The 20,570-nt window shown below is 50.3% G+C and overlaps 1 protein-coding gene across 1 annotated transcript; it reads right to left on the minus strand.

Annotated features, from left to right (window-relative positions):
- Positions 1 to 2,920: 2,920 nt before the first annotated feature.
- LOC123355462 (histone H4-like) lies at positions 2,921 to 3,232 on the minus strand. The gene has a single exon (XM_044997972.1). The coding sequence runs from the start codon at positions 3,230 to 3,232 to the stop codon at positions 2,921 to 2,923; it is 312 nt and encodes a 103-aa protein (XP_044853907.1).
- Positions 3,233 to 20,570: the final 17,338 nt, after the last annotated feature.

The following is a 20,570-nucleotide window of genomic DNA, read 5'->3' on the forward strand; positions in this document are numbered from 1 at the left end:
CTTGTTTCAGTGTGACTGATTCTTCCTGAGTTTACTGTAATAAGGATCTGACACACATGGGTGTTGGTAAGGAAGTGGGCTTCATTTCTTGCCTGCAGTCATATGAACTGAGTGAGGATGACAAAGGTGAGAATCTGCTGACTTGAGGAATTGTTTGTGTCCATAACCATACCTATGAAACTGCTTACAGCCAAAAAAAGTTCCAGTATTTTTGCTTCCAATCTGAGTGTAGTTCAGTTGTGTATTAGTGCTCCAGGCGATTGTCACACAGGTCAGCTCCCATACAAATGGGAACTTGTATCAGCTGAGATTTTAGGCTCTTAATCGCAGAACATTTTGGAATTTTTGTTCTTGTGACAACTACAACTCCTAAAGTTTCTTTTCTTGCCACTCATCCCAATGCCATTCTGTACTATCCTCAAGAAGAGCTGTGATTACCTAGTTTGTAACAAATTAGAGATGACATGTTAACATCAGCATGAATCTGTGCAAGGCCTGTTCATCTGAGGGTCTTTCTATTTGTACAGTTGTTTCTGCTTCCTTGGGGTCTGGCTGGTCACTTATTATCTGTATCACATAACTGATTTCAGTCAGCCCAGCCTGGCATTCATTCCTGTTGAGTTTAAAGTTCTCTTCTTTTGATATGTTGCAAACATTATGCAGCATGGTGGTGGTCACTCTCTTCCCAAATTAGCAGATCAACAATTAGTTCCACCCATCCAGATAGTCACTTCTTGTAGATGATGCTTTAATGTAGCTCAGGTGTGGAGACAAGCCCAAAGGGAAGTCATTTAAACTTATACCTACCGAAAGGGGGGAGTTGAAGGTGCAGACTTTTGACTTTCTCACTGAAGCTGGACCTGCCAAAACCCTTGTCGTGCACCCAAAACTAAAAACACTGGCATTTTGAAGTCTAGACGTAACTCCCAGAACTGTTCCTATTGGGGTAAGGAGTCGTAGCGTTCACATTCAGTGACTTTATTCAGATATTTTGATCTGCACTAACCCTTGGCTTTTTTTCATTACAGCATCTAGATCATTTAGTCAGTGTCTGGTGTCTGTCCAGTAACATCTCATTTTGACACCCCCTCCCCCCCAGTCAAATTGAGCTTTTGCTTTATTTCTCAGGGCTCTTGTATTTCTATGCTCTTGGAATTTTACACGCTGCAGGTATTTTTGTCAGCACAATGAGCTTGGTATCAATATGTTGTGCTGTAACCTTAATATAGCTCATTCCATCAAAATCTTTGAGAATACCTTTGCCTCCGGTGCTGTAGACAAGCTTTACTCCCATTCACCCAAATGCAGACTGTTCAATTCAAGCACACGTGGAATTTTTTGTCCCTTGGTACAGATATATGCACATAGCTTATTTTGTGCCTGCTAAATGAAACAAGCTTTGTGTTTGGATTTTAACAAGCTTGTGTTGGACTGGTTGATCGCTAATCAATCTAGGCCTGATTCTTACTTACAGGAAGGCTTCTGTATGCCTCTCTGGCAGTGTTTTGAATTGCAGCCCCCGTGTGTGAGGAGTCCCCTTGTTTTAAGATGAAGATAAAACAGCAGTATGGGTGATATGGCGACATCATCTAGTTATCCTTTCGTATATAATATTACTGCTCTTTTGAACTTCATGTCCAGCACCATACTTTCTCACCGCTTTACAGATCACAGCTAGTTAAGTGGTCGTCAAATCTTCTGTCTCTGACTAAAAAAATTTAGACGTTCTGCCTGTCCTCGGTCTTCTGCCAAGCAGTGCAGTATTTATGCTTCTCTTCGGCTGCCCTGAGCTGACCCTGCTGTGAAATAGTAGATTGCATGAAAGGAAGGATACGGCTGGTTATGAGAGAAAATAGTACCCAGATTACTACCCACTAGCCTGCATCTCCAGGGGCCTGGAGATAATGTCCTCCTTTACAGGAATCCTATCCAGAGACCAAATGAAATACTCTATCTGCTGAAACAGCCAGGAGTGGGGACACGAGTTGATGACTCATGTACTCAGAATTCCGGCTGGGAGTTATGTGCAGAAAGAGCCGGCTTGGTGCTGCTCTTAACTGGAAACACGGGTTCTTGGACTGTGTCATTTTGTGGAGCCTCGCCTGACTTTGATGGACCCTGCTGAATTGGTGAGTAATATGCAGGTATCCTAGATGCATGATGCTGGCTGAGCCTCACATCTTGGTAGCAGTAGTGCAAAGCTGTTACTGCATCCGTTCTCTGCTCCAGCCTTTGAATTGCCTGGTTTGCTGGTTGAATCCTCCTTTTTCTACCCTCACTTAGGCTACATCTACATTACGCACCTTTTAGCGACACAGCTGTGCTGCTACAGCCATGCTGCTAAAAGATGCGCAGTCTGGCTGCTCTTTGTCGGCAGGAGAGAGCTCTCCCGCCCACACACAAAATTCCACCCCCAGCGAGCGGCGACAGCTTTGTCGGCAGGAGAGCTCTCCCGCTGACAAAGCGCTTTTCACGGCAGCGCTTTACATTGGTAAAACTTTTGTCATTCGGGGGTGTGGGGGTTCACACCCCTGAACGAAAATTTTTTTGCCGACATAAGTCCAGTGTAGCCAAAGCCTGAGGTGTTAAACATCTGGATATTCTTGGACAGTTTCAGGCCACGCTTGGTGGAAACATAATCTTCTCTTTTCCCTTCTCTCTCTTTTTTTTTTTTCCCCCCTGCATGGTTCCTGGTTATGTGCTCACCTGGGTGTTTAAAACAGTGATTTGTAAACCTGTTACAGCTTCTTAAGTGATCACAAGAAATCTACATATTTGGTACTTACGTATTGCAACTTCTAGGAGGGCAGTGTTCTCTAGTGGTTAGAACAGGGAAACATTTCCTAGCTTCTGCTCCGAGCCCTGCCGTTAACTGCCGGCAGTGGTTACAGGTGTTTTCAAAGAGAATTACTGGCACAGCTTAGCCTCCAAATCCGTACAGAGTACGACCCTGGCGCTTCAACGCATAAACAACGTCCATAGCCGTCACAGTCTTCCGCTTCGCATGCTGGGTGTAAGTAACAGCATCTCGGATCACATTCTCCGGAACCACTTTCAGCACCCCGCGAGTCTCCTCGTAAATGAGCCCTGAAATACGCTTCACTCCCCCACGACGAGCCAAACGACGAATAGCGGGTTTCGTAATGCCCTGGATGTTATCCCTCAACACCTTCCAATGGCGCTTAGCACCTCCTTTCCCGAGACCCCTGCCTCCCTTACCACGACCAGACATATTCGCTAGAGTTTGAGTGGCAGTGGTGTTAGGGAGATGACATCCAGTTACCACAAGCAAGACTCCCTCTGTCGAGAGCAGTGGTCTCCAAAGTGGGGTGCGCGCAGGAGGATCCTTCGGGGTGCACAGCAGGAGGAGCGCCGCTGGAGCAGCAACACTTCCCCCCCCCCCACCTCGGCAGTTCGGCCAGGAGTCCAAGCGACCTTGTTTGTTTGTTTGGGGTTTTTTTGCTTCGACAGTTCGGCTGGGAGCAGGGGGTGCGCGATCAAAAAAGTTTGGAGACCACTGGTCTAGAGGCAGGGGCTAGCCAGGTACGTCCCCATCCTGGATACCCCAAGAAGCATCACGCTGGGGCCTAGGGAGTCTTGTGCTACTGTAATATAGACCTTCCCGTTGCAGTAAAGATTTCAGGCTGGATCATAAGGACAAACGCTGCCTGGATGTGAGGTTTGAGAGTTTCTAAACAGCTCACATTCTTTGTCTGAAATTGTGACATTTGAAAGAGAATTCACCAGGGAAAACAGCTCTGAGAAGTGCCCTCCAGCAAGGCAGAGGAGTTGGTTGAACCGAGGTGGGGGGGTGGGGATTGGAAACCTTGCATCTATACATTGACAAAAGAGGATTTCAAGTTCCTCCCAAATGCTTTCTCTACCGTGCCCCCCAATACTTTGTAAAACTTTCTGATTAGAGACCCATTAAAAGCAAATGGCCTTGAACTCCCCGTGAACTGGGCGTTAGGTAAAGGACTAATTTACACTTCAAATAAATGAAGCCGTTTGGCTGTGGATCAAAACATAGTTACGTTCAATGTGATCAGTTTTCCAGTGAGTCATTTTTTATGCATAGGCAATTTTATATTTTCTCTTATAAAATTTGCATGAGAACATTATGTAACCAGGACAGGGAGCGGAAAGCAGACGTGATCTATCAATATTGCAGAAAGTGATCATCTCCAACCAAGGTCCTACTGAAGCTTTTCTAGAGCCCTGAAGCCTGTTCCTGTTTATTTAAATTCAAGTTACATTGAACTAAATTCTAAATAAGATGGCATGACTAAGGGCGGATTAAAGCACAGACATCATAATCCCAGGCCTAGGGCACCAGCTACTGAAGTGGTTGTGATTATATCAGACTGTAGGATTTCGTTTTTTCTTAACAAAAGTCAGTCTCTAGCCCTGGATAGTTGCAAAGAAAAGCTTGAAACTGTGACCCAACGGTAACCAAAGCAGCGATAGCTGCCTGAGTCTTCAGAGAACCCATAACAAGAGCTTTGAGGAGTGTGATTGACCCATGCATCTCATTATGGTGATCGCTTCCACACCCAGTGCTCGGGAGCCCTGCCAACACCAGTCCAGCAGAGGGCTCTGTGCGTAGCGCCAGGAGGCTGCAGTGGACACAGATCTCTCATCCCAGGTCCACCCCAGCGGCTGCGGTGACCCTGCAGCCAGCCCTGCTCCTAAGGTGGAAAGATGGGGCTCATGCTGTCCCGACGCTGCTGCTCCTGCTTTTCAGGAAGGGCACGGAGCCCCCTGCCACCACAAAGTGGGGGGCCCTGTGTCACGGTGTGATTGGGGCCTGGACTGCTTTAATCCAGCCCTGGCTCTGACCTGCTTTTACAGTCCTAGGCTGATAAACTTTAAAGTGAAAGGGCCCCCCAGATCATCCAGTCTGACCTGTGTATCACAGCCCACCCGCACACTAAACCCAACAACCGAAATTAGACCAAAGTATGACAGCCCAGAGGGGATGAGACTATTCCGTGCCTGTAGTGAGGCGGAGTGGCCTCCCTCCGAACTGGAGTGTGAGGGGTCCACTACACTCCCCCAGTGGGTGGGGCCAAATCTGCCCCGCCCCCTCACCTGAAGTACCCGGGTGGGACAGGAAGTAGAAAAGGAGAGCCCTGGAGCTCGGTTGCTGCTGAGCCACGGGAGAGAGCGGACGTCTCGTCTAGGGAGCAGATGGCTCTGCAAGAGTCTGGCCCAGCCCCTGGGTGGACCAACCCCTTGCCATTGTGGGAGGCAGAGGAGCTTTGGAGCACGGGACCGTACACCCAGAGTCTGGTAGGAAGCAGAGCAGGGGGACCAGACGTAGCCTGGTTCCAATGCCGGAGTGTGAGTCGGCGGGTTGCAGCTGGATTCCCTGGGCTGGGACCCATTGGCGTAGGGTTGGCCTGGGTCCCCCTACCTCCTGCACTGAGGGGAGCATGGCTGCCGGTGGAGTTGGCGCCTATGGTGGGCTGCAAGAAATAACACTGCAGGTCACATGCGGCCCACAGGCCGTGTGCTTGAGACCCCTGCGGTAGAGAAAAGTGGAACCCCCCCCCCAAGGTTCCTGCCAATCTGAGCTGGGGGAAATTCCTGCCCAACCCCACATAGAGCCATCAGTCAGACCCTGAGCACGTGAACAAGAACCAGCGGCCAAGCACCTGAGAGCAAGAATGCTCAGTGCCCCCTGAGAGTCCTGGCCCTCCCTGTTCCATCTTTAGCCAAGGCAGAGGAAGGAGACAAAAGACACCCCCAGAATACATTGGGGGGGGGCGACCCCTTTTTGCCTGGATTTCTTTCTTGTCAGAGCGTCTATTGTTCCTTGCACTCACACGTGAGAACTACCGTTTAGGCATTAGGACCACTCCTGATGGGGTTGGGAGGGGCTTCTTGGATCACCTCCGCTACCCCTTGGGGTCTGTAATAATAACTCATCTGGTCACCGTCTCTGACTAGAATCAGATTCTGATCTCATTTGCTCTAAGGTTACTCCACTGAAGTCAGTGGAGTCACTCTGGATTTTCAGTGGTGTAAGTGGGGTGAGAATCTGGCCCTTGCATTGTAAAGTCTTTGGGGCAGGGATCACAGGCCAAATTCTGACCTCAGTTACACAGTTGGTAAATCCAGAGTGACTCCACTGATGTCAGCAGAGTCGCTCTGGATCTACACCACTGTAACTGGGATCACAATCTGGCCCCGTGCTTCACTGTGAAGCCCCATACGTGTTTGTGGCACTATATAAATTAACAATAATAATCTCTTCCTGCCTCTCCATAGCAAACCAGGGGCTGAAGCCAGTTTTTTGCTCCAGAGTTCCCCACTGGCTAAATTATGCCTCTGCCTGATAGACCCCCCTGTTCCGAGGGGAGATGGAAATGAATCCCATGCATCTCAGCTCATGTCATCAGACCGCCTCAGAGCTGTGACGCTGGAAATCTGTCGAGTCTCTGACAATGTGCCACATTCAAAAGAAGAGACTCCACTTTTGTTTTCTAATCGCAAGCCCCGGAGATGCACGTACAGCCAAGATTTAATCATTGGCAGTTTTCAGATAATAACTTTGTTGATAACACTTAAGTGTGCTCGAAAATCTTATCCGTGGCAATTGCACAGATATAATAATGCCAGTGAAGAGGAAAGGTACCATTTAGCAGTTCCAGAAAGGTTTGCGAAGAATCTGCTTTCTGTTAAGTGTGGGTCCTTAGGGAAGGGTAGCACATGCAATATTCAGAGGGACATGGAAATCAACAAGGAACAAGGCATAAATAGCTTAGGGGAAATTATTCAAGGAGATTATGAACCTGAAAATGATCAGAGGCGTCAAGAGATTTCCATGTGGGCAGAGATGGAAAATTTGGAACTGTTTAGAGAGCAGACGGATAAGAGGCAACATGATAAAAGTATGTGAGAGTGACTGGGATATGGCTTATTACAACAATCTGTAACCCACTATGCTGGCAAGTGAAAGACAAAACTTTTGTCATTTAGAGGTGTTAAAAAACACACACACACACCTCCAAAAGACAAGAGTTTTGTCGACAACAGGCGCTAGCGTGAACAACGCTTTGTTGGCAGAAGCGCTCTCCTGCCGACAACACTAACGCTGCTCTTTGGGGATGGAAGTTTTGGTTGGCGGGAGAGCTCTCGCCTGACAACAAACAGCGGCTAAACAACACGCCTTTTAGTGGCATGGCTGTAGTGGCACAGCATAGAAATAGCCTAAAAATCTCTCCTCGGCTTTTTCTTTTCCTTTCATCCCTGTAACTGGAGAGATGTTAACAGGCGACTTCACCCTTGAATGGTCCCTTGAAATATGTGTTAACTACTTATGCTAAACAATCTGTTCCACCTTGTGTTTAGCTGTGACACCCTGAGTACATTTCCCAGACCTAAGGAAGAGCTCTGTGTGGCTCGAAAGCTTCTCTCGCTCACCAACAGTAGTTGGTCCAATATAAGATATTCCCTCAGCCACCTTGTCTCGCTAATGGGATAGAAAGGTAGTTTGGGGGGGCTTCTGTTTATTCAGTGACATTGAAAGGCTGCAAACTTTAAAATGGAGAAAAGGAAATGCTGTTTTACACAATGTAGAGCTAGCCTGTGGAACTCACTGCCACAAGAAAGCATGAGGCCAAGAGGACTGGGCATTTGGAGGCATTGTGGAGTAGGAACTTCCCACTTGGGAGGCTAACCTAGATGGACCGCTGGAATGACCTGGCCTGGCGATTCCTGTGTGACTGCAGTGCAGGGCAGACAGCATCAGTCCCCCATCCTAAATCCCCAGGAAAGTCCTGGTGACACTGCTCTTCCAGGCCTCCACAGTAGAAATTGTGGAGGAGCATCAATGGTATGGCCAAAGGACACAGGCCTCGTGGTTATGTGCATGGCAGCCCTGCCCTCACCGTGGTCCTTGCACACCTCAGGCAGCAGATGCAGAGTCCTTCCCTGGCCGCACCGAGTTTCCCTGTCCTGCTGGACAAGAGCGTCTCCTACTTTTTGAAAAACAAGAACTCCCCCGTTCCACGAAATTCACCCTGCAGGTAGGTCTGCCAGCCCAGGTGGACAGAGGTGTGCTAGCAGGGCTCGCACCAGGGTGCTAACAATAGCACCGGGGACGTTACGGCCCATCAGAGGCCTGGGCGAGTCACCTGAGCTCAAGCCTAGGGGGTCGGGTGGGCATTAGCTCAGGGGTTAGTCCCAGTCACTGCTGGAGAAGCCATGTCCACACTGCTGTTTTCCAAGCTAGTGCGAGTCTGTCTACCTGGGCTGGGTGGCTTGCTGCCAGCTGCAGTGGCGATGAACCCTTAAGGGCCTGGACTCTGGGGGTGTCTACACAGCAGCTAGACACTTGCCACTGGCCCGACTCAGACTCATGGGACTGTTTCATTGCTGTGTTGACATCTGGGCTCGGGCTGCAGGCCAAGCGCTGGGACTAGGGTGACCAGATGTCCTGATTTTATAGGGACAGTCCCAATATTTTGGGCTTTGTCTTATATAGGTGCCTATTACCCCACCCCCCACCCCGTCCTGATTTTTCACACTTGCTGTCTGGACTCCCTGTCTGGGACCCTCCCACCTCGCAGGCACTAGCTAGAGTCTGACCCTTCATTTACCATCCTATAGTATAGGCCTGTCCTTGGTCTCAGTGCACTGTGCAATCCTTAGTGAACTTAGCTTCATTATCTACCCCAGCGAGGTGGATAAGGATCATTGTCCCCATTTTACAGATGAGGAAACTGAGGCACAGAGACGTGACTTGCCAAAGCTCACCCAGGACCATCAGGGAGCTGGGACTGGAACCCAGGCAGCATCCTGACTTCCAGTGCTGTTCCTTGGCCAGGGCCTCTCCTTCCTCCCCTCTCACAACGTTTACCCCGAAACATGGAAAACAAAAAGCCAGAACAAAAAAAACCCCAAATATCGGAACATCTGCCGGCAGCCAGCCAGATGGGCTGGAGGGCCGGCTAGCTGCAGGGCTGTGTGCATTTTTGTTGCACTCTTTTCTATAAGAATGCCCTGCATACATAATCGCATTACAGCTTTTTCCATAACATTACAATGCTAACATAATTATATCACAGTATTTTCCGTAAGCCATTATATAATTGAAAACTGCCCATGGAAAGCAGCATCAGTTTCCTTAAATGAAAGCATCCAAGCCAATCGGGTGGATTATTGCCGACTGCTGCTTTTTAACCCTTCTTTTTATAATTGTTATAATTATTTTTTTCATTACTGTTATGGGCTCTAATCCTGCCATCTGACCCACTCAGGCCTGGTCTACACTCGGATTTTACATCGATATATCTACATCTCTCAGGGATGTGAACTCCATGCTCCCGAGAGACGTAGCTCCACCACTCTCACCCCTGCTGTGGACAGCGGTACGTCAGTGGAAGAATCCTCCCATCGACCTCGCTACTGCCTCTCATTGCGGTGGGGGAACCTCTCCCGTTGGCGGAGGGCGTGTCAACACAAGTGGTGCAGCTGCGCTGCTGTAGCATGTTAAGTGGCGACGTCCCTCAGGCAGATGCTGGCACAGATCCCCCAGTGGCTGTAAGTATCCACTCACTCTGATCGGATTGCAAGATTGAAGCGAGGATGGGGAGGCCATGGCTGCGCTACAGCATAGGCTGAGGGAGCCCAGCTTTGGTCCGTTACTCAGCGATCATCCGAGGCCTTGTTGTTCGTATTGTTTTATAACCTGCCCGTTCCAGCTCTGAATCTCCCCTCTGTTTTCACTCGTGTTGAGCCAGTGCTACCACCTCCAACCACATAGGCCCAGATCTTCCAAGGTATCTGGGTGCCTAACTCCCATTGGTTTCTATGGGGGTTAGTCACCTTGCCTGCATAGGCCTTTCTGAATAACCCACCCTCTACTTCTGCCCAGGAATAAATTACCACCAACATTGCCACGAGGTCTTTCATAGCTATTCCCTGCTCCGCCACTGATTCACTCTGTGGGCCGTTGCCAAGTCACTGCCTCACTGTGCCTCAGTTTCCCCTCTCTGTTAAAGGGGGAAATGATACAGCTACACTGTACAGGTGCATTGTGAGGCGTAATTAATGCTTCTAAAGTTGGTTGAGACCCTCAGCTGGACTAGCCTCTCTCCCTGCTATTGTCTTCCATTGGGGTATAACATCAGCTGCTCTCTAAACATAACCCATCACTGTCCCTCCAATCCCTCTCTTGGGTTTCAACCAGGCCAAACTCATTGGCTAACAATTCCCTCCCGTCCCTTAGGAGGTGGTGCCTTGGACTGTGTCCCATTGATTGGGATCAGGTGTCAGTTGCATTTCCTCTGCCAGCCGCTTCCCACAAGTCCATGTTCTTCCCAGCTCGGGCTAGATTCCATCTCTTGTTTCCAGTCTCTGACAGTCTGGTTAACTGGGAGCAGCATCCCGTTTTCCTTGTGGGCCTAGATTTTCCCCTCCCTCCACCACCACACCCACACCCAAATGATTTGAGTTGGAAATATCCCCCGCCCCACCCCGAGTGACACAGTTATACTGACCTAACCCCGGGTGTAGACAGTGCTACGTCGACAGGAGAGCGTCTCCCACCTCTCCCGGAGGTGGGTTAACCACAGTGACGGGAGACGCTTCGTGTCCGTGTCGTAGCGTTGTCATTAAAGTACCACGGTGGCACAGCTCGACTGGTGCAATGCTGGCAGTATGGACCAACTCTCAGAGGGTTACTGCTGCGGCTACTCTCCCTGCGGGGTGCAGGCGAGATTCACTTCCTCTCACTTTGGTGCTCTGGGTCAGAGTGGCCGCCCGGGTGAATGAAGCTCTCCATCCGGTCACAGCACAAGGGTGGCAGGGCAAGTTTCCCTATTCACTGCCCCACCGTGTGCCTCTGCCCCATCTGTAGAGGTGAGAGGGTAGCGGTTCCCCCTGTCCTTGGCTTCTCTGCTGAGATTGTCTCCTAGGAGGAAGTCAGTGCAAAGTGAGGCTTGTGAGATCCTGTTCACTAGGAACTGGACTGTGACCCACCAACGCGCTTCAGACGCACCATCAGACAGTAAAGCGGCCTCTGACTTCAGCTGAACTGGGCTGGATTCAAACCAATGGCCTAGAGGTGTTTGCCTTCCTATTCCATTATTAATCCCCTGCGGCACCCAGTCATCGATCTGGGACCTCCTCATGCATCATGGCCACCAGGAACTTCCCAGCTGTGGCCAAAGAGGACAGGACTCAGACCCTCCAGGCCTGGGATTCACAAAGGTATTTAGGTACCTGACCCCGATTGATTTCAATGGGAGTTAGGTGCCCAAATACCTTTGTGGATCTCACCGCAAGTCTCTACCGCTCGTTCTAAGGAGGATGTTCACTAGCTACTAGTGTCTGTGACACGCAGTTGAGCAGATCTCCTCCCTACTGGCTAGAATCAGGTCACCCTCCGCTCCCTGCGTGTCGGAACTGCATTATACATAGTGGACCACACTGGTCCCTGGTCCAGCTGTGTCGAGGCTACAGTCGTACCAGGGATAAATCTGGCTCATTAACTGGCCTGACACCATCCTATAAGCTCATCCTCTGGCCTCTTAAATGTAATCGCCTTTTGCGTTTGACATACCAGTTTCTAATGGGCAGGTTCTTCCTTGCCGTTTCCCACCTCCTGCTCGGGCTCCATAAAACTCCTTGGTTTCTGGACTGAGCCCGGCTTAGTCTTCTCCATACTGATAATTACTAAGGTTATTCATGGTGGCTGTTGCCTTTACCCCCAGGAGGACGCTGCAGGATGCTCGCTGTGATCCTGTCCAGCGTGGTTTGCAGTGGGTGAATGAGCCTTTGCGTTTATACAGCACCTTCTACCAAACAATCTGGAGGGCCCGAGAAAGCTGGTGTTCTGTCCCCGAGTCTCACCGTGTCAGCAACTGAGGAGTCAAGTGACTTGCCCAAGATTAAGCCCTTGCAGAGCTGGGGGATAGAACCCAGGAGTCCTGACTTCGAAACCCCTGCTCAAATGAGTAGGGTCGCCCGGGGAGGGGGCAAGTGGGGCAATTTGCCCCAGGCCCCGTGCCCCACAGGGGTCCCATGAGCCCTGGCCAAGAATCCCTTCCCTGGCTACTCACCCGGCGGTGCTCCAGGTCTTCGGCGGCACTTCAGCGGCGGGCTCTTCACTCGCTCCGGGTCTTCGGCGGTGGGTCCTTCACTCGCTCTGGGTCTTCGGCGGTGGGTCCTTCACTCGCTCCGGGTCTTCGGCGGTGGGTCCTTCACTCTCTCCGGGTCTTCGGCGGCACTTTGGTGGTGGGTCCTTCAGTGCTGCCAAAGACACGGAGCGAGTGAAGGACCCGCCGCCGCTGAAGACGCGGAGCAAGTGAAGGACCTGCTGCCGCTGAAGACGTGGAGCGAGTGAAGGACCCACCGTGGACTCGGAGCGCTGCCCAGTGAGTACAAATGCCGCAGCGGGTGGCACCATTTTTTATGTCCGCTCCCCTGCTTTGCCCCAGGCCCCCTGAATCCTCTGGGCAGCTCTGCAAACAAGCAGACCTGCTGCCTCCCTTGGCATGCCTGGAGATCCGTTCTGCTGCGGGAGCCAGTCTGGTCAACTCCATGGAGAGGAACTTGGGGTTTACTCTGCAGTAGACGTCCCAGTCTGGCTGGGGTTTTCTTCTCCAGCTGAGCTGCTTGCTTCCTTCTCTTGCGGAAGGCTGGCTCAAGCATTGGACTAGAACCTGAGAGATCTTGGTTCTGTTCCCTTCTCTGCTGCAGACTCTTTCTGTGATGGAGGCACAGTGAGATGAAGAGATTTGCTTACAGTTTCTCATCTAAAACTTGGGATGATAATTCCCTACTTAACAGAGACGTGCTCAGGATCAATTCATTAATGTGAGGGGGACATGATGTCCCCAGCTTGATGGAGTTCAAGCTCTTAGCATAATCTGATGCCAACCATGGGAACTCCCCATGTGCTGCCTACGTGCCAGCACTTGCTGCGACAAAGCTTGGTCCTCTGAACCATTTGCCACTTCCGGTGAATTACCTGCTTTCCATGATATAGCCTGGTACGATGTCTCACTAGTCATTCTCTTAGGCCAGCGTACTGGGGGAGGGCATGCTCAGGAAAGATGGAATCTCTGGAGAATTTAGCTGCCAAATTCTGAGGCTGCACTGAGCATGTGTGAACTGAGATCTATTTTTTTTTCCAGAAGCTCATAACTTAGCCAAATTTGGGCAGATTTTCATGGAGATGTCAAAAGCCCATCCATGGTGCCAGCGTGAACCTCGCCCTCTGCCAAATGTCAAGTCCTTGCGCCAAAGCATGGGGGAGCTAAAGCTTCTCAACAAAACAGCTCTGTGCATTTTTTTAACATGGGCAAAACACACCTTCCCCTAATGTTAATCTCATTCTCCTAAATGGCTGGACAACTTTTGCTGAAAGTTTAAAAATCTGCCTGAGGCAGACATCCGGCATGAGACATTATAGCCTTAAGACTTAAAGTAGGAGAAAGTTTTATAAGCAATTGAAACAGGGTCTTATGATGGAAAGTGCCAGCTCACCTTAATTTTAGATGGTGTTGCTGGACCTGCCTACGATTGCACTTCTGATGAAGACTCAAGAAGTCAAATTCTGTGTGTGTGTGTGTGTGTGTGTGTGTGTGTACGTACACGTGCATCTCTCTCTCTCACACACACACACACACACTCTCTCTCTCTCTCTCTCTCTCTCTCTCTCTTATATGACCCCATTACCACAGCATCTCAGCCCCTTCAAGGGATTATGGATTTATAACTAATGTTCTTTGGAACTAGTGGGGGAGGTTTGGATTTTAGCGGTTTTGGTTGTTAAGGAACAAAATATCCAGCACATTGAGATCCTGAAAATCTGAAATCTCCCGGGCAAGCGAGTATGAATGAAAGGGCTTGTTCAGTAATGGGAGCTTTGTGGTGCAAATCCATCCTCTCCCCCTCCCTGTTCCTCTGGATTGCTCCACTTTAGAGGTGCTGGGTGCTGACTCCTGTGTGGAGCAGACTTTGGGTCAGGTTTTTGCCCTTGGGTGAGGCCGCAAGGAGCTGTGCACAGGTAAGAATGGCAGAACCCGGCCTTGTATGCAGCTGGCACTTCTACCGCTGTCCTGATCCCTACTGGCAGGAGCTATTTATAATCAATCGCAGTCCGGAAAATTCCCGCACACTCTGGAATTCTTGTACCATCTGTTCCTGTGTTTTATGGTCCCTTCAAGGCAAACTCTGAGGCTGGGTTTGTGTCCATGCTGGTGTTCGCTGCAGGTTTGACTGGCACGCCTGCTCGTTGGGTTCTGCATATGTGGTTCATTAGGCACAGAGTAGGGCCATTGGTACAGACTATTCCAGTCTTTGCAAACAGCAGTGTAATTATTGCCACATGGGACAAGATGGCCAAGTCCATGAAAGCTTTGATTTGCACGGAATGGGTAAGGTACTTCTCCAGGGGCGAGCGAGATGGGGTTTACATACCCGCCACGGACCTAGGGTTAACGAACTGTTCAAGCTCAGTTAGTCACCCCACCCCCACCCCCTACATCTGTAGTGGGTCAGGCCCGAAGAAGACGCTCTAGGGGACAGCCTGGCACCTGCTCAGCTGGCTGGGACGATGACAGTCCAGTGGCTCTCGCTGGGGGAGAGCCAAGGCCTGAGTGAGATTGCAGCCTGTCGGAGCCTCCCACCCCGGGGGGGGAGTAGGCCTGACATGGGACTAGCTGGAGATACCTGGGATCTGTTAATGCTGGTTAAGGGAGGCCACGGTAGTGGGTGCCTCACCCGAGGGGAAGGGGAGCAGGGCTGAGAGCTGAACCCAAAGCGTGGAGGCACAAATAACCAGCTGGGACAAAGACTCCCTTATTCGGTGCTGGATTTTCACCTGTGACTTTGGACTCGGCTACCTCAGAAAGGGGATGGGCTGCTGCAATGGCCTGGCTGGAGGGCTGAGCCGTATGAGCCCCCAGAGCCAGCTGGAAACTGCTTCAGTTCCCCCTCACCAGTGGGGCTGCGGCCCTGTTCTCTTCCGGGAGAAGGAAAACAAGGGGCCGCGATGGAACAACAGGGGGTTAAACCACAAAGTGTTTGCATGTGTGTGAATACACAGAGCCTCAGTGATATTCACTCAGTGTTTCCCATTAACGGTGAAATATACCAATAAATTACCCCCTACTCCCTAACGTCTGACAGGCCTGTGCAACCTGCTTGAAACCTCTCCGAAATGTAACTTTCAGGATCAGCTGGAGATACAGGGAGTGTGAAATAGACAAGATGTGTCTCTTCTACAGTGGACGCCGATTGGCAGATTCCAGCGGATCTCTTTCTGCCTTGAACACTCGCTTCCCCCGCCCTTCTGGGACGCTGCATTGGCGATAGCAACGAAGTGCTAGCGAGACAGTGTTCTGTCAGCCGTCTCCCCGCCGCGTAGCCCAGCTCTGTGAGCAGAGCTCCATGGTGGTGGTTCAGTCGGCATTGGTGGGAGCATGACTGGAGACCAGCCATTGCTAGCATCAGTGGAGCTGCTCTGCTTGAGAATTCTAAGCGGGGAGAAGTCTAGTGTAGACGCCACAAAGCTATGCAGCTATCTCGCTCTAAAAGAAACCCCTGAGGCCTTGTCTACCTCCAAACTGGTTTAGTTAAGCTGCTGTGAACCCCTGTGTGGACACTCTTGTTTCACTTAAGAGCAGTTTGTCCCAGTTTAACCCTGTTCCTAATTAAGCTAGACTGAAATAAGCCTGATCTAAACAGAAATAAGTGTTCGTGCTGCCTCTTGCACCAGTCCCAACATGGATGGGCCCCCAGGGGGTGGGGAACACATGCAGTGATCGGGGCCACTCTGTCCTCCTTTCTAGAGTGCTAAATGAGAGGGGAGTTGTGGGGGGGGGGGTGTAAGTATGTAAAAGGCCTAGTATGGGGCACTCGTCAAGTTTTAAAGAGATTCTTTTTGTTTTGTCTTGTTTTGTTTTTTAATACACCTTAAACTAGAACTGTTTTAAAACAAACTTCTACACGTCCCAGAGGGTGAGTGGCTCGTTGGCTGGTGGAGTGAGTTACAATCTTGGTGCCATATCATTGGTCTTCTTTGGGCCATTAATCATCTGCTGATCAGAGACAGTCTCTGTGAGTACGTGGCCGTCATATTCACAGCCACCGTGGAGAATAAGAGTCAGCTGGTCCCTGGAGCGTGAGAACAAACCCAGGCAGTGGGAGAAGCAAGTCACGCTGATGCGCTCTGGGAGGGCTGCCGATGATTAAGGTTGAACATACAGCGCGATATGCAACAGCAGGCCAAGCTGTGCTCACCTTGCTCCCGTTGTGTTGTCGTTCTGGGGCTGCTTCGAAGGGAAATCGAAGGCCTTATCCTAGCAAATCTCAGGCACATGAGTAAGGCTGAAGATGGACTATTTACGGCAGGGCTGGTAGAATCTCAGGGCCTATCACAAGCTGTTCCCCAGTCCCTGGAGTCCCATCGCATTGGCAGCTTTACCTGGGCAGGCTCCAGCCTGTCTGTTTTATTCTCGGGGCTTTGCTAGGAGGGGAGAGGATTGCGTTGTTAATGCGCGTGTGGTTATTCAAAAATTCCATCTTCTTAATGAGACATAATGGAGTGTGCCCAAAATGTCCTGGTTGGCCAGAAAAGCAGACAACGAGAGCAACAAGTACCAGACAAGGCGGTCTTGGCAATCAACGATTCCCTTACATTTAGGTGGGGGAGTTCCGGATAATCAAGTCAGGCTGTAGGGAAAAACGATGGCCACATAGTCATGACTAGCCTCATCATCTTTGCCTGGGGACGTTAGCCGGGTGGGAGCAGTCTGAGCGGACAGCAGAACGGGATAGCGCTAAAGAAGGGGGAGCGGGATGGGAGCGGAAGTGTGTGGAAGTGGGATGAATCCTTCCTTGTGGGTCTAAATGCTTGTGAGGGAAGGTTCTCTGGTTTGGCCTCTCCCCTGCTCATCTTTCTGTTTGCAGCTGAGAAGTTGGAAAAGCCCATCCCTGCGCTGCCCACACTGAGGCGCACACTGCAGTGCTTTGGCTGGCTGGTTTTAATGCCTTCAGGCTGGAGGGACAGCTCAGTCCAACAATCGGACTTGTCAGGGTGGCTGTTCCTGATGCTAGTCTGACTTTTGCTCAGTTTCTTCCCATTCCTTTTAATTACACCTGTCTGAGCCACTTCGAGCAATTCCCCTTCCTCCTTGGAGTTCACCCCACACCGGGCTTGTATCTCTACCAGACACCCTCGCCCGCACCTCCTCAGCACACAAAAGCATCTGATTTTTATTCTTTGAGTCTACAACTCCAGTTGGCAAGGGCTTCCCCAAGCTCCCTAAGCTTAGTTGCTGCGGTTTCTTGTTGACCATCAGGCAGGTGCCAGGTGCCAGCCCTTGTTCAGGCATTAGGCATTAGCTGAGAGCTGACAGTCTCCTAGCTGAAGAAGGTATTTCCCTTATAAGAATGTAGTTAGTGTTTAGACCAGGGGTAGGCAACCCATGGCATAGGTGCCGAAGGCGGCACGCGAGCTGATTTTCAGTGGCACTCACACTGCCCGGGTCCTGGCCACTGGTCCGGGGGGCTCTGCATTTTAATTACATTTTAAATGAAGCTTCTTAAACATTTTAAAAACCTTATTTACTTTACATACAACAATAGTTTAGTTCTATATTATAGACATAGAAAGAGATCTTCTAAAAATCTTAAGATGCATGACTGGCACGCGAAACTTTAAATCAGAGTGAATGAATGAAGACTTGGCACAGCACTTCCGAAAGGTTGCCGACCCCTGGTTTAGACTCTATGAAATGCTTGTATGTTACTGCCTGCACTAATCTCACTTATCATATCTATGTCCCATGTTATAGGGTAATACTGAAGTGTTTGCTCTGCAATTGGAAAACCCCACAGGCAGGAACGATGCATTCCCAAGTGTGAAACATTTGTGATCTCTTGCCCAACAAAAGAAGGTCCATAGACTGTACCAGACAAATCATCGTGGAACATCAGAAGACAGACTTTGTTGATTGCTCCCCCCACACCCTTATGAAGAGGAGATGTCCCGTCATCTTGAACTCTGGGGGAAGGGAATAAAAATCCCTGGCAAGAAGAAACTGCTTCTTTTTGGCTGTTTGAAGGGTCAGAGACTGTAAACTGAGGCCAGAGATCCTCAGGGGCTGCCTCCTGGGTGAGCCCTGAAAGATGCTTTGAATAGACAGCTCGCTACAACTCTGTCACTCTTAGGATTTAGCTGGTAATTCACTGGTGTGTCTGTTTGCTTGCTGTAACCGCTAAATCACTCTCAGTTCTTTTTCCTAGTTAATAAACCTTTAGGTAGTTTATTATAGGATTGGCTCCAGGAGTTGTCATTGGTGTAGACTCTACAGTACCAATTGATCTGGCCTCTTGGGACTGGAAGCAACCTTTATTCTGGTGTGATTTTTATGGTATGAGACCATTTATCACTAAGTCCAGTCTGGGTGAAAGCATAGACTGGAGAGTCTAGAAGGACTGTTTGACTCCGTGGTAAGACTGTTATAGTGATCCAGGAACTCACATTTGTTACTGGCTTGGTGAAATCTCATTATAGAACGTGCCACCCTCTGGGGTCTCTGCCCTGTTTTTGACAGCCTGCCCTGAGGTAGGCACGCAGTTGTGTGCCTCTCCAGACAGCGTGACAAGGTGTCTCCATGGAACAAAGCAAGGCTCCCCTCTGCATCCAGGATCTGTGTGTCTACCTGCTGGCTGGGTGAAACTGGCTAGAGGATGCATGTATGGAACATCAGCAAAGAGTTCTTCAGCTAGGAGACTATAGACCTTATAGACTAAAAGACAGTTTGGAGCATGAGCTTTCGTGGGTGAATGGAACATGAATCTTGCTGTAGGCTGCTGTAAAATGTTTACTTGCAGTAAATTGTTCAGCCACTAGATGTTGCTGTGTGCTGTATAGACTTCCAGGCTGGGTGTTCTTCCTGGTAAACAAAGGAGAAGCAGCTGGAATTCAAGCTGTGTGGAAACCTGTTTCAAAGGTACTTTCTTCAATGCACCACCTAATTCAGACAGCTTGTGTGATTTTTCTGCACCATGCCCGCTGTGAATCTGGCCATCTTGACCATTTTTCTAAAAGGATACAGTGAAGATGCTACATACCATCTACTAAAGGGTGTTTTAACTGAGAGCAAAGTACATCATCTCATTGTCTCGGGGAGGGGGAATCCCATGAAAAGCCATTGCTTCCATTGCTAGTAATTAAAATGGTGCATTAGCGAGAGCCTCTCTACTTTGAGACTATCGCAATCCCTGCGTCCATGGGAGAGTTAGGCAAATCCAGAACCCCTCGCTGTAGCTGGCTTGGTGGTTAACTAGGTGATGGTCCACGTCAGGGGGCTCCTTTCTTGGGCTGCAAGTGAAGAATTAAAGCCCCCTGTGCATTAGAGGTTAATAGGGGAAAGCGAATCATTGCAATGGGGGAGACATCCACATGGCTGCCTGTGGGCCATGATAATGGGAAGCTGCAGGCACAGAAGCAGAATGGTCAAGGGGGGGCACAGTGGATAGCTCTTCTCTTCTCCCCCACCCAGGATTGGCCTAGCAGAGGGGCTGCAGGGTGGGGCTACAGCACTGCCAGCCCCACACATTCAAAAATCATGAGACTGACTTAAAAAAATGCCGGGGGGGGGGCAGTGTTTCTTTATTCGCCTTTCAGTTTTTGAGCCATTAGGGGCCACTTGGATCACATCTTTAGGAGTCTCTGCAACCACAAGAGCTAGATAGTCATTTTTTGTTGTTTGTTTGTTTGTTTAAATGGAAACTGGGATGCTCATGTAATCACTTGAATCCAGGAGCTGGGGCTTTAAGAAAAACACCAAATTCCCTGAGAGGACAGGAAATGGCAAGAGTTGGCCATGATGGGCTGGGGATGAGCTGGGTGGGAGGAGCATGCACCTTTCCAGTCTGCAGCTGGTGCTGAATGTCCCTCCTTTACTTAGCACAAACCCTTCCCCTCCACCCCGCGCCTCACCACGTCTCCATACCTGTAAGCACAGACAGCACCTCTTGCTCATGTTCAGTGACCTGGGCTCCTATGGCTGGCTGTTTTCTCCTTGCTCTCCGAGTGTTAGGATGACACCGAGTATGTGAGGTATCAGGCCACGCTGCACTCAGGGCCACCACAACACTGGCCAGCACTAGGCCGGTTAAGTGGGGCTAGGAACCATGGACCAAATGGGCCATGTTCTTAGCTGGATCCTGTCCCTGACAGCTTGGGGGCATCTCCCTGGGCTGGTTAACTGGGTGTGTGCCGATGGGCTCGGTAGACTAGGGCTGGGGGAGAAGGACAAGGCACCCAGGGAAAGGTGGGTGAGAATGTCTCAGAGGCAGCGGGGAGAGGGAGACAGAAGCAAGTGGGGCCGTGGCCCTGTAAGAAACTGCGAATGGGGCTGGGCCGTGGGCAGGCTCCGTGAGCACGGCTTGGCCTCTCTGCCTTGGGGGAGGGGGTAACTCCTCCCCAGGGCTGTTCCCCGTTGCTTCGCGCTGTCCCTGCAAGGCCCACGCCTTGAGCTCCCGTTGCATTGCTGACCTGAGCGAGCAGAGGTCCCCTGTGCTAGTCTCCTGGGCCCAGA

Source organism: Mauremys mutica, chromosome 23 (assembly GCF_020497125.1).
Source record: "Mauremys mutica isolate MM-2020 ecotype Southern chromosome 23, ASM2049712v1, whole genome shotgun sequence".
Taxonomy (NCBI): domain Eukaryota; kingdom Metazoa; phylum Chordata; order Testudines; family Geoemydidae; genus Mauremys; species Mauremys mutica.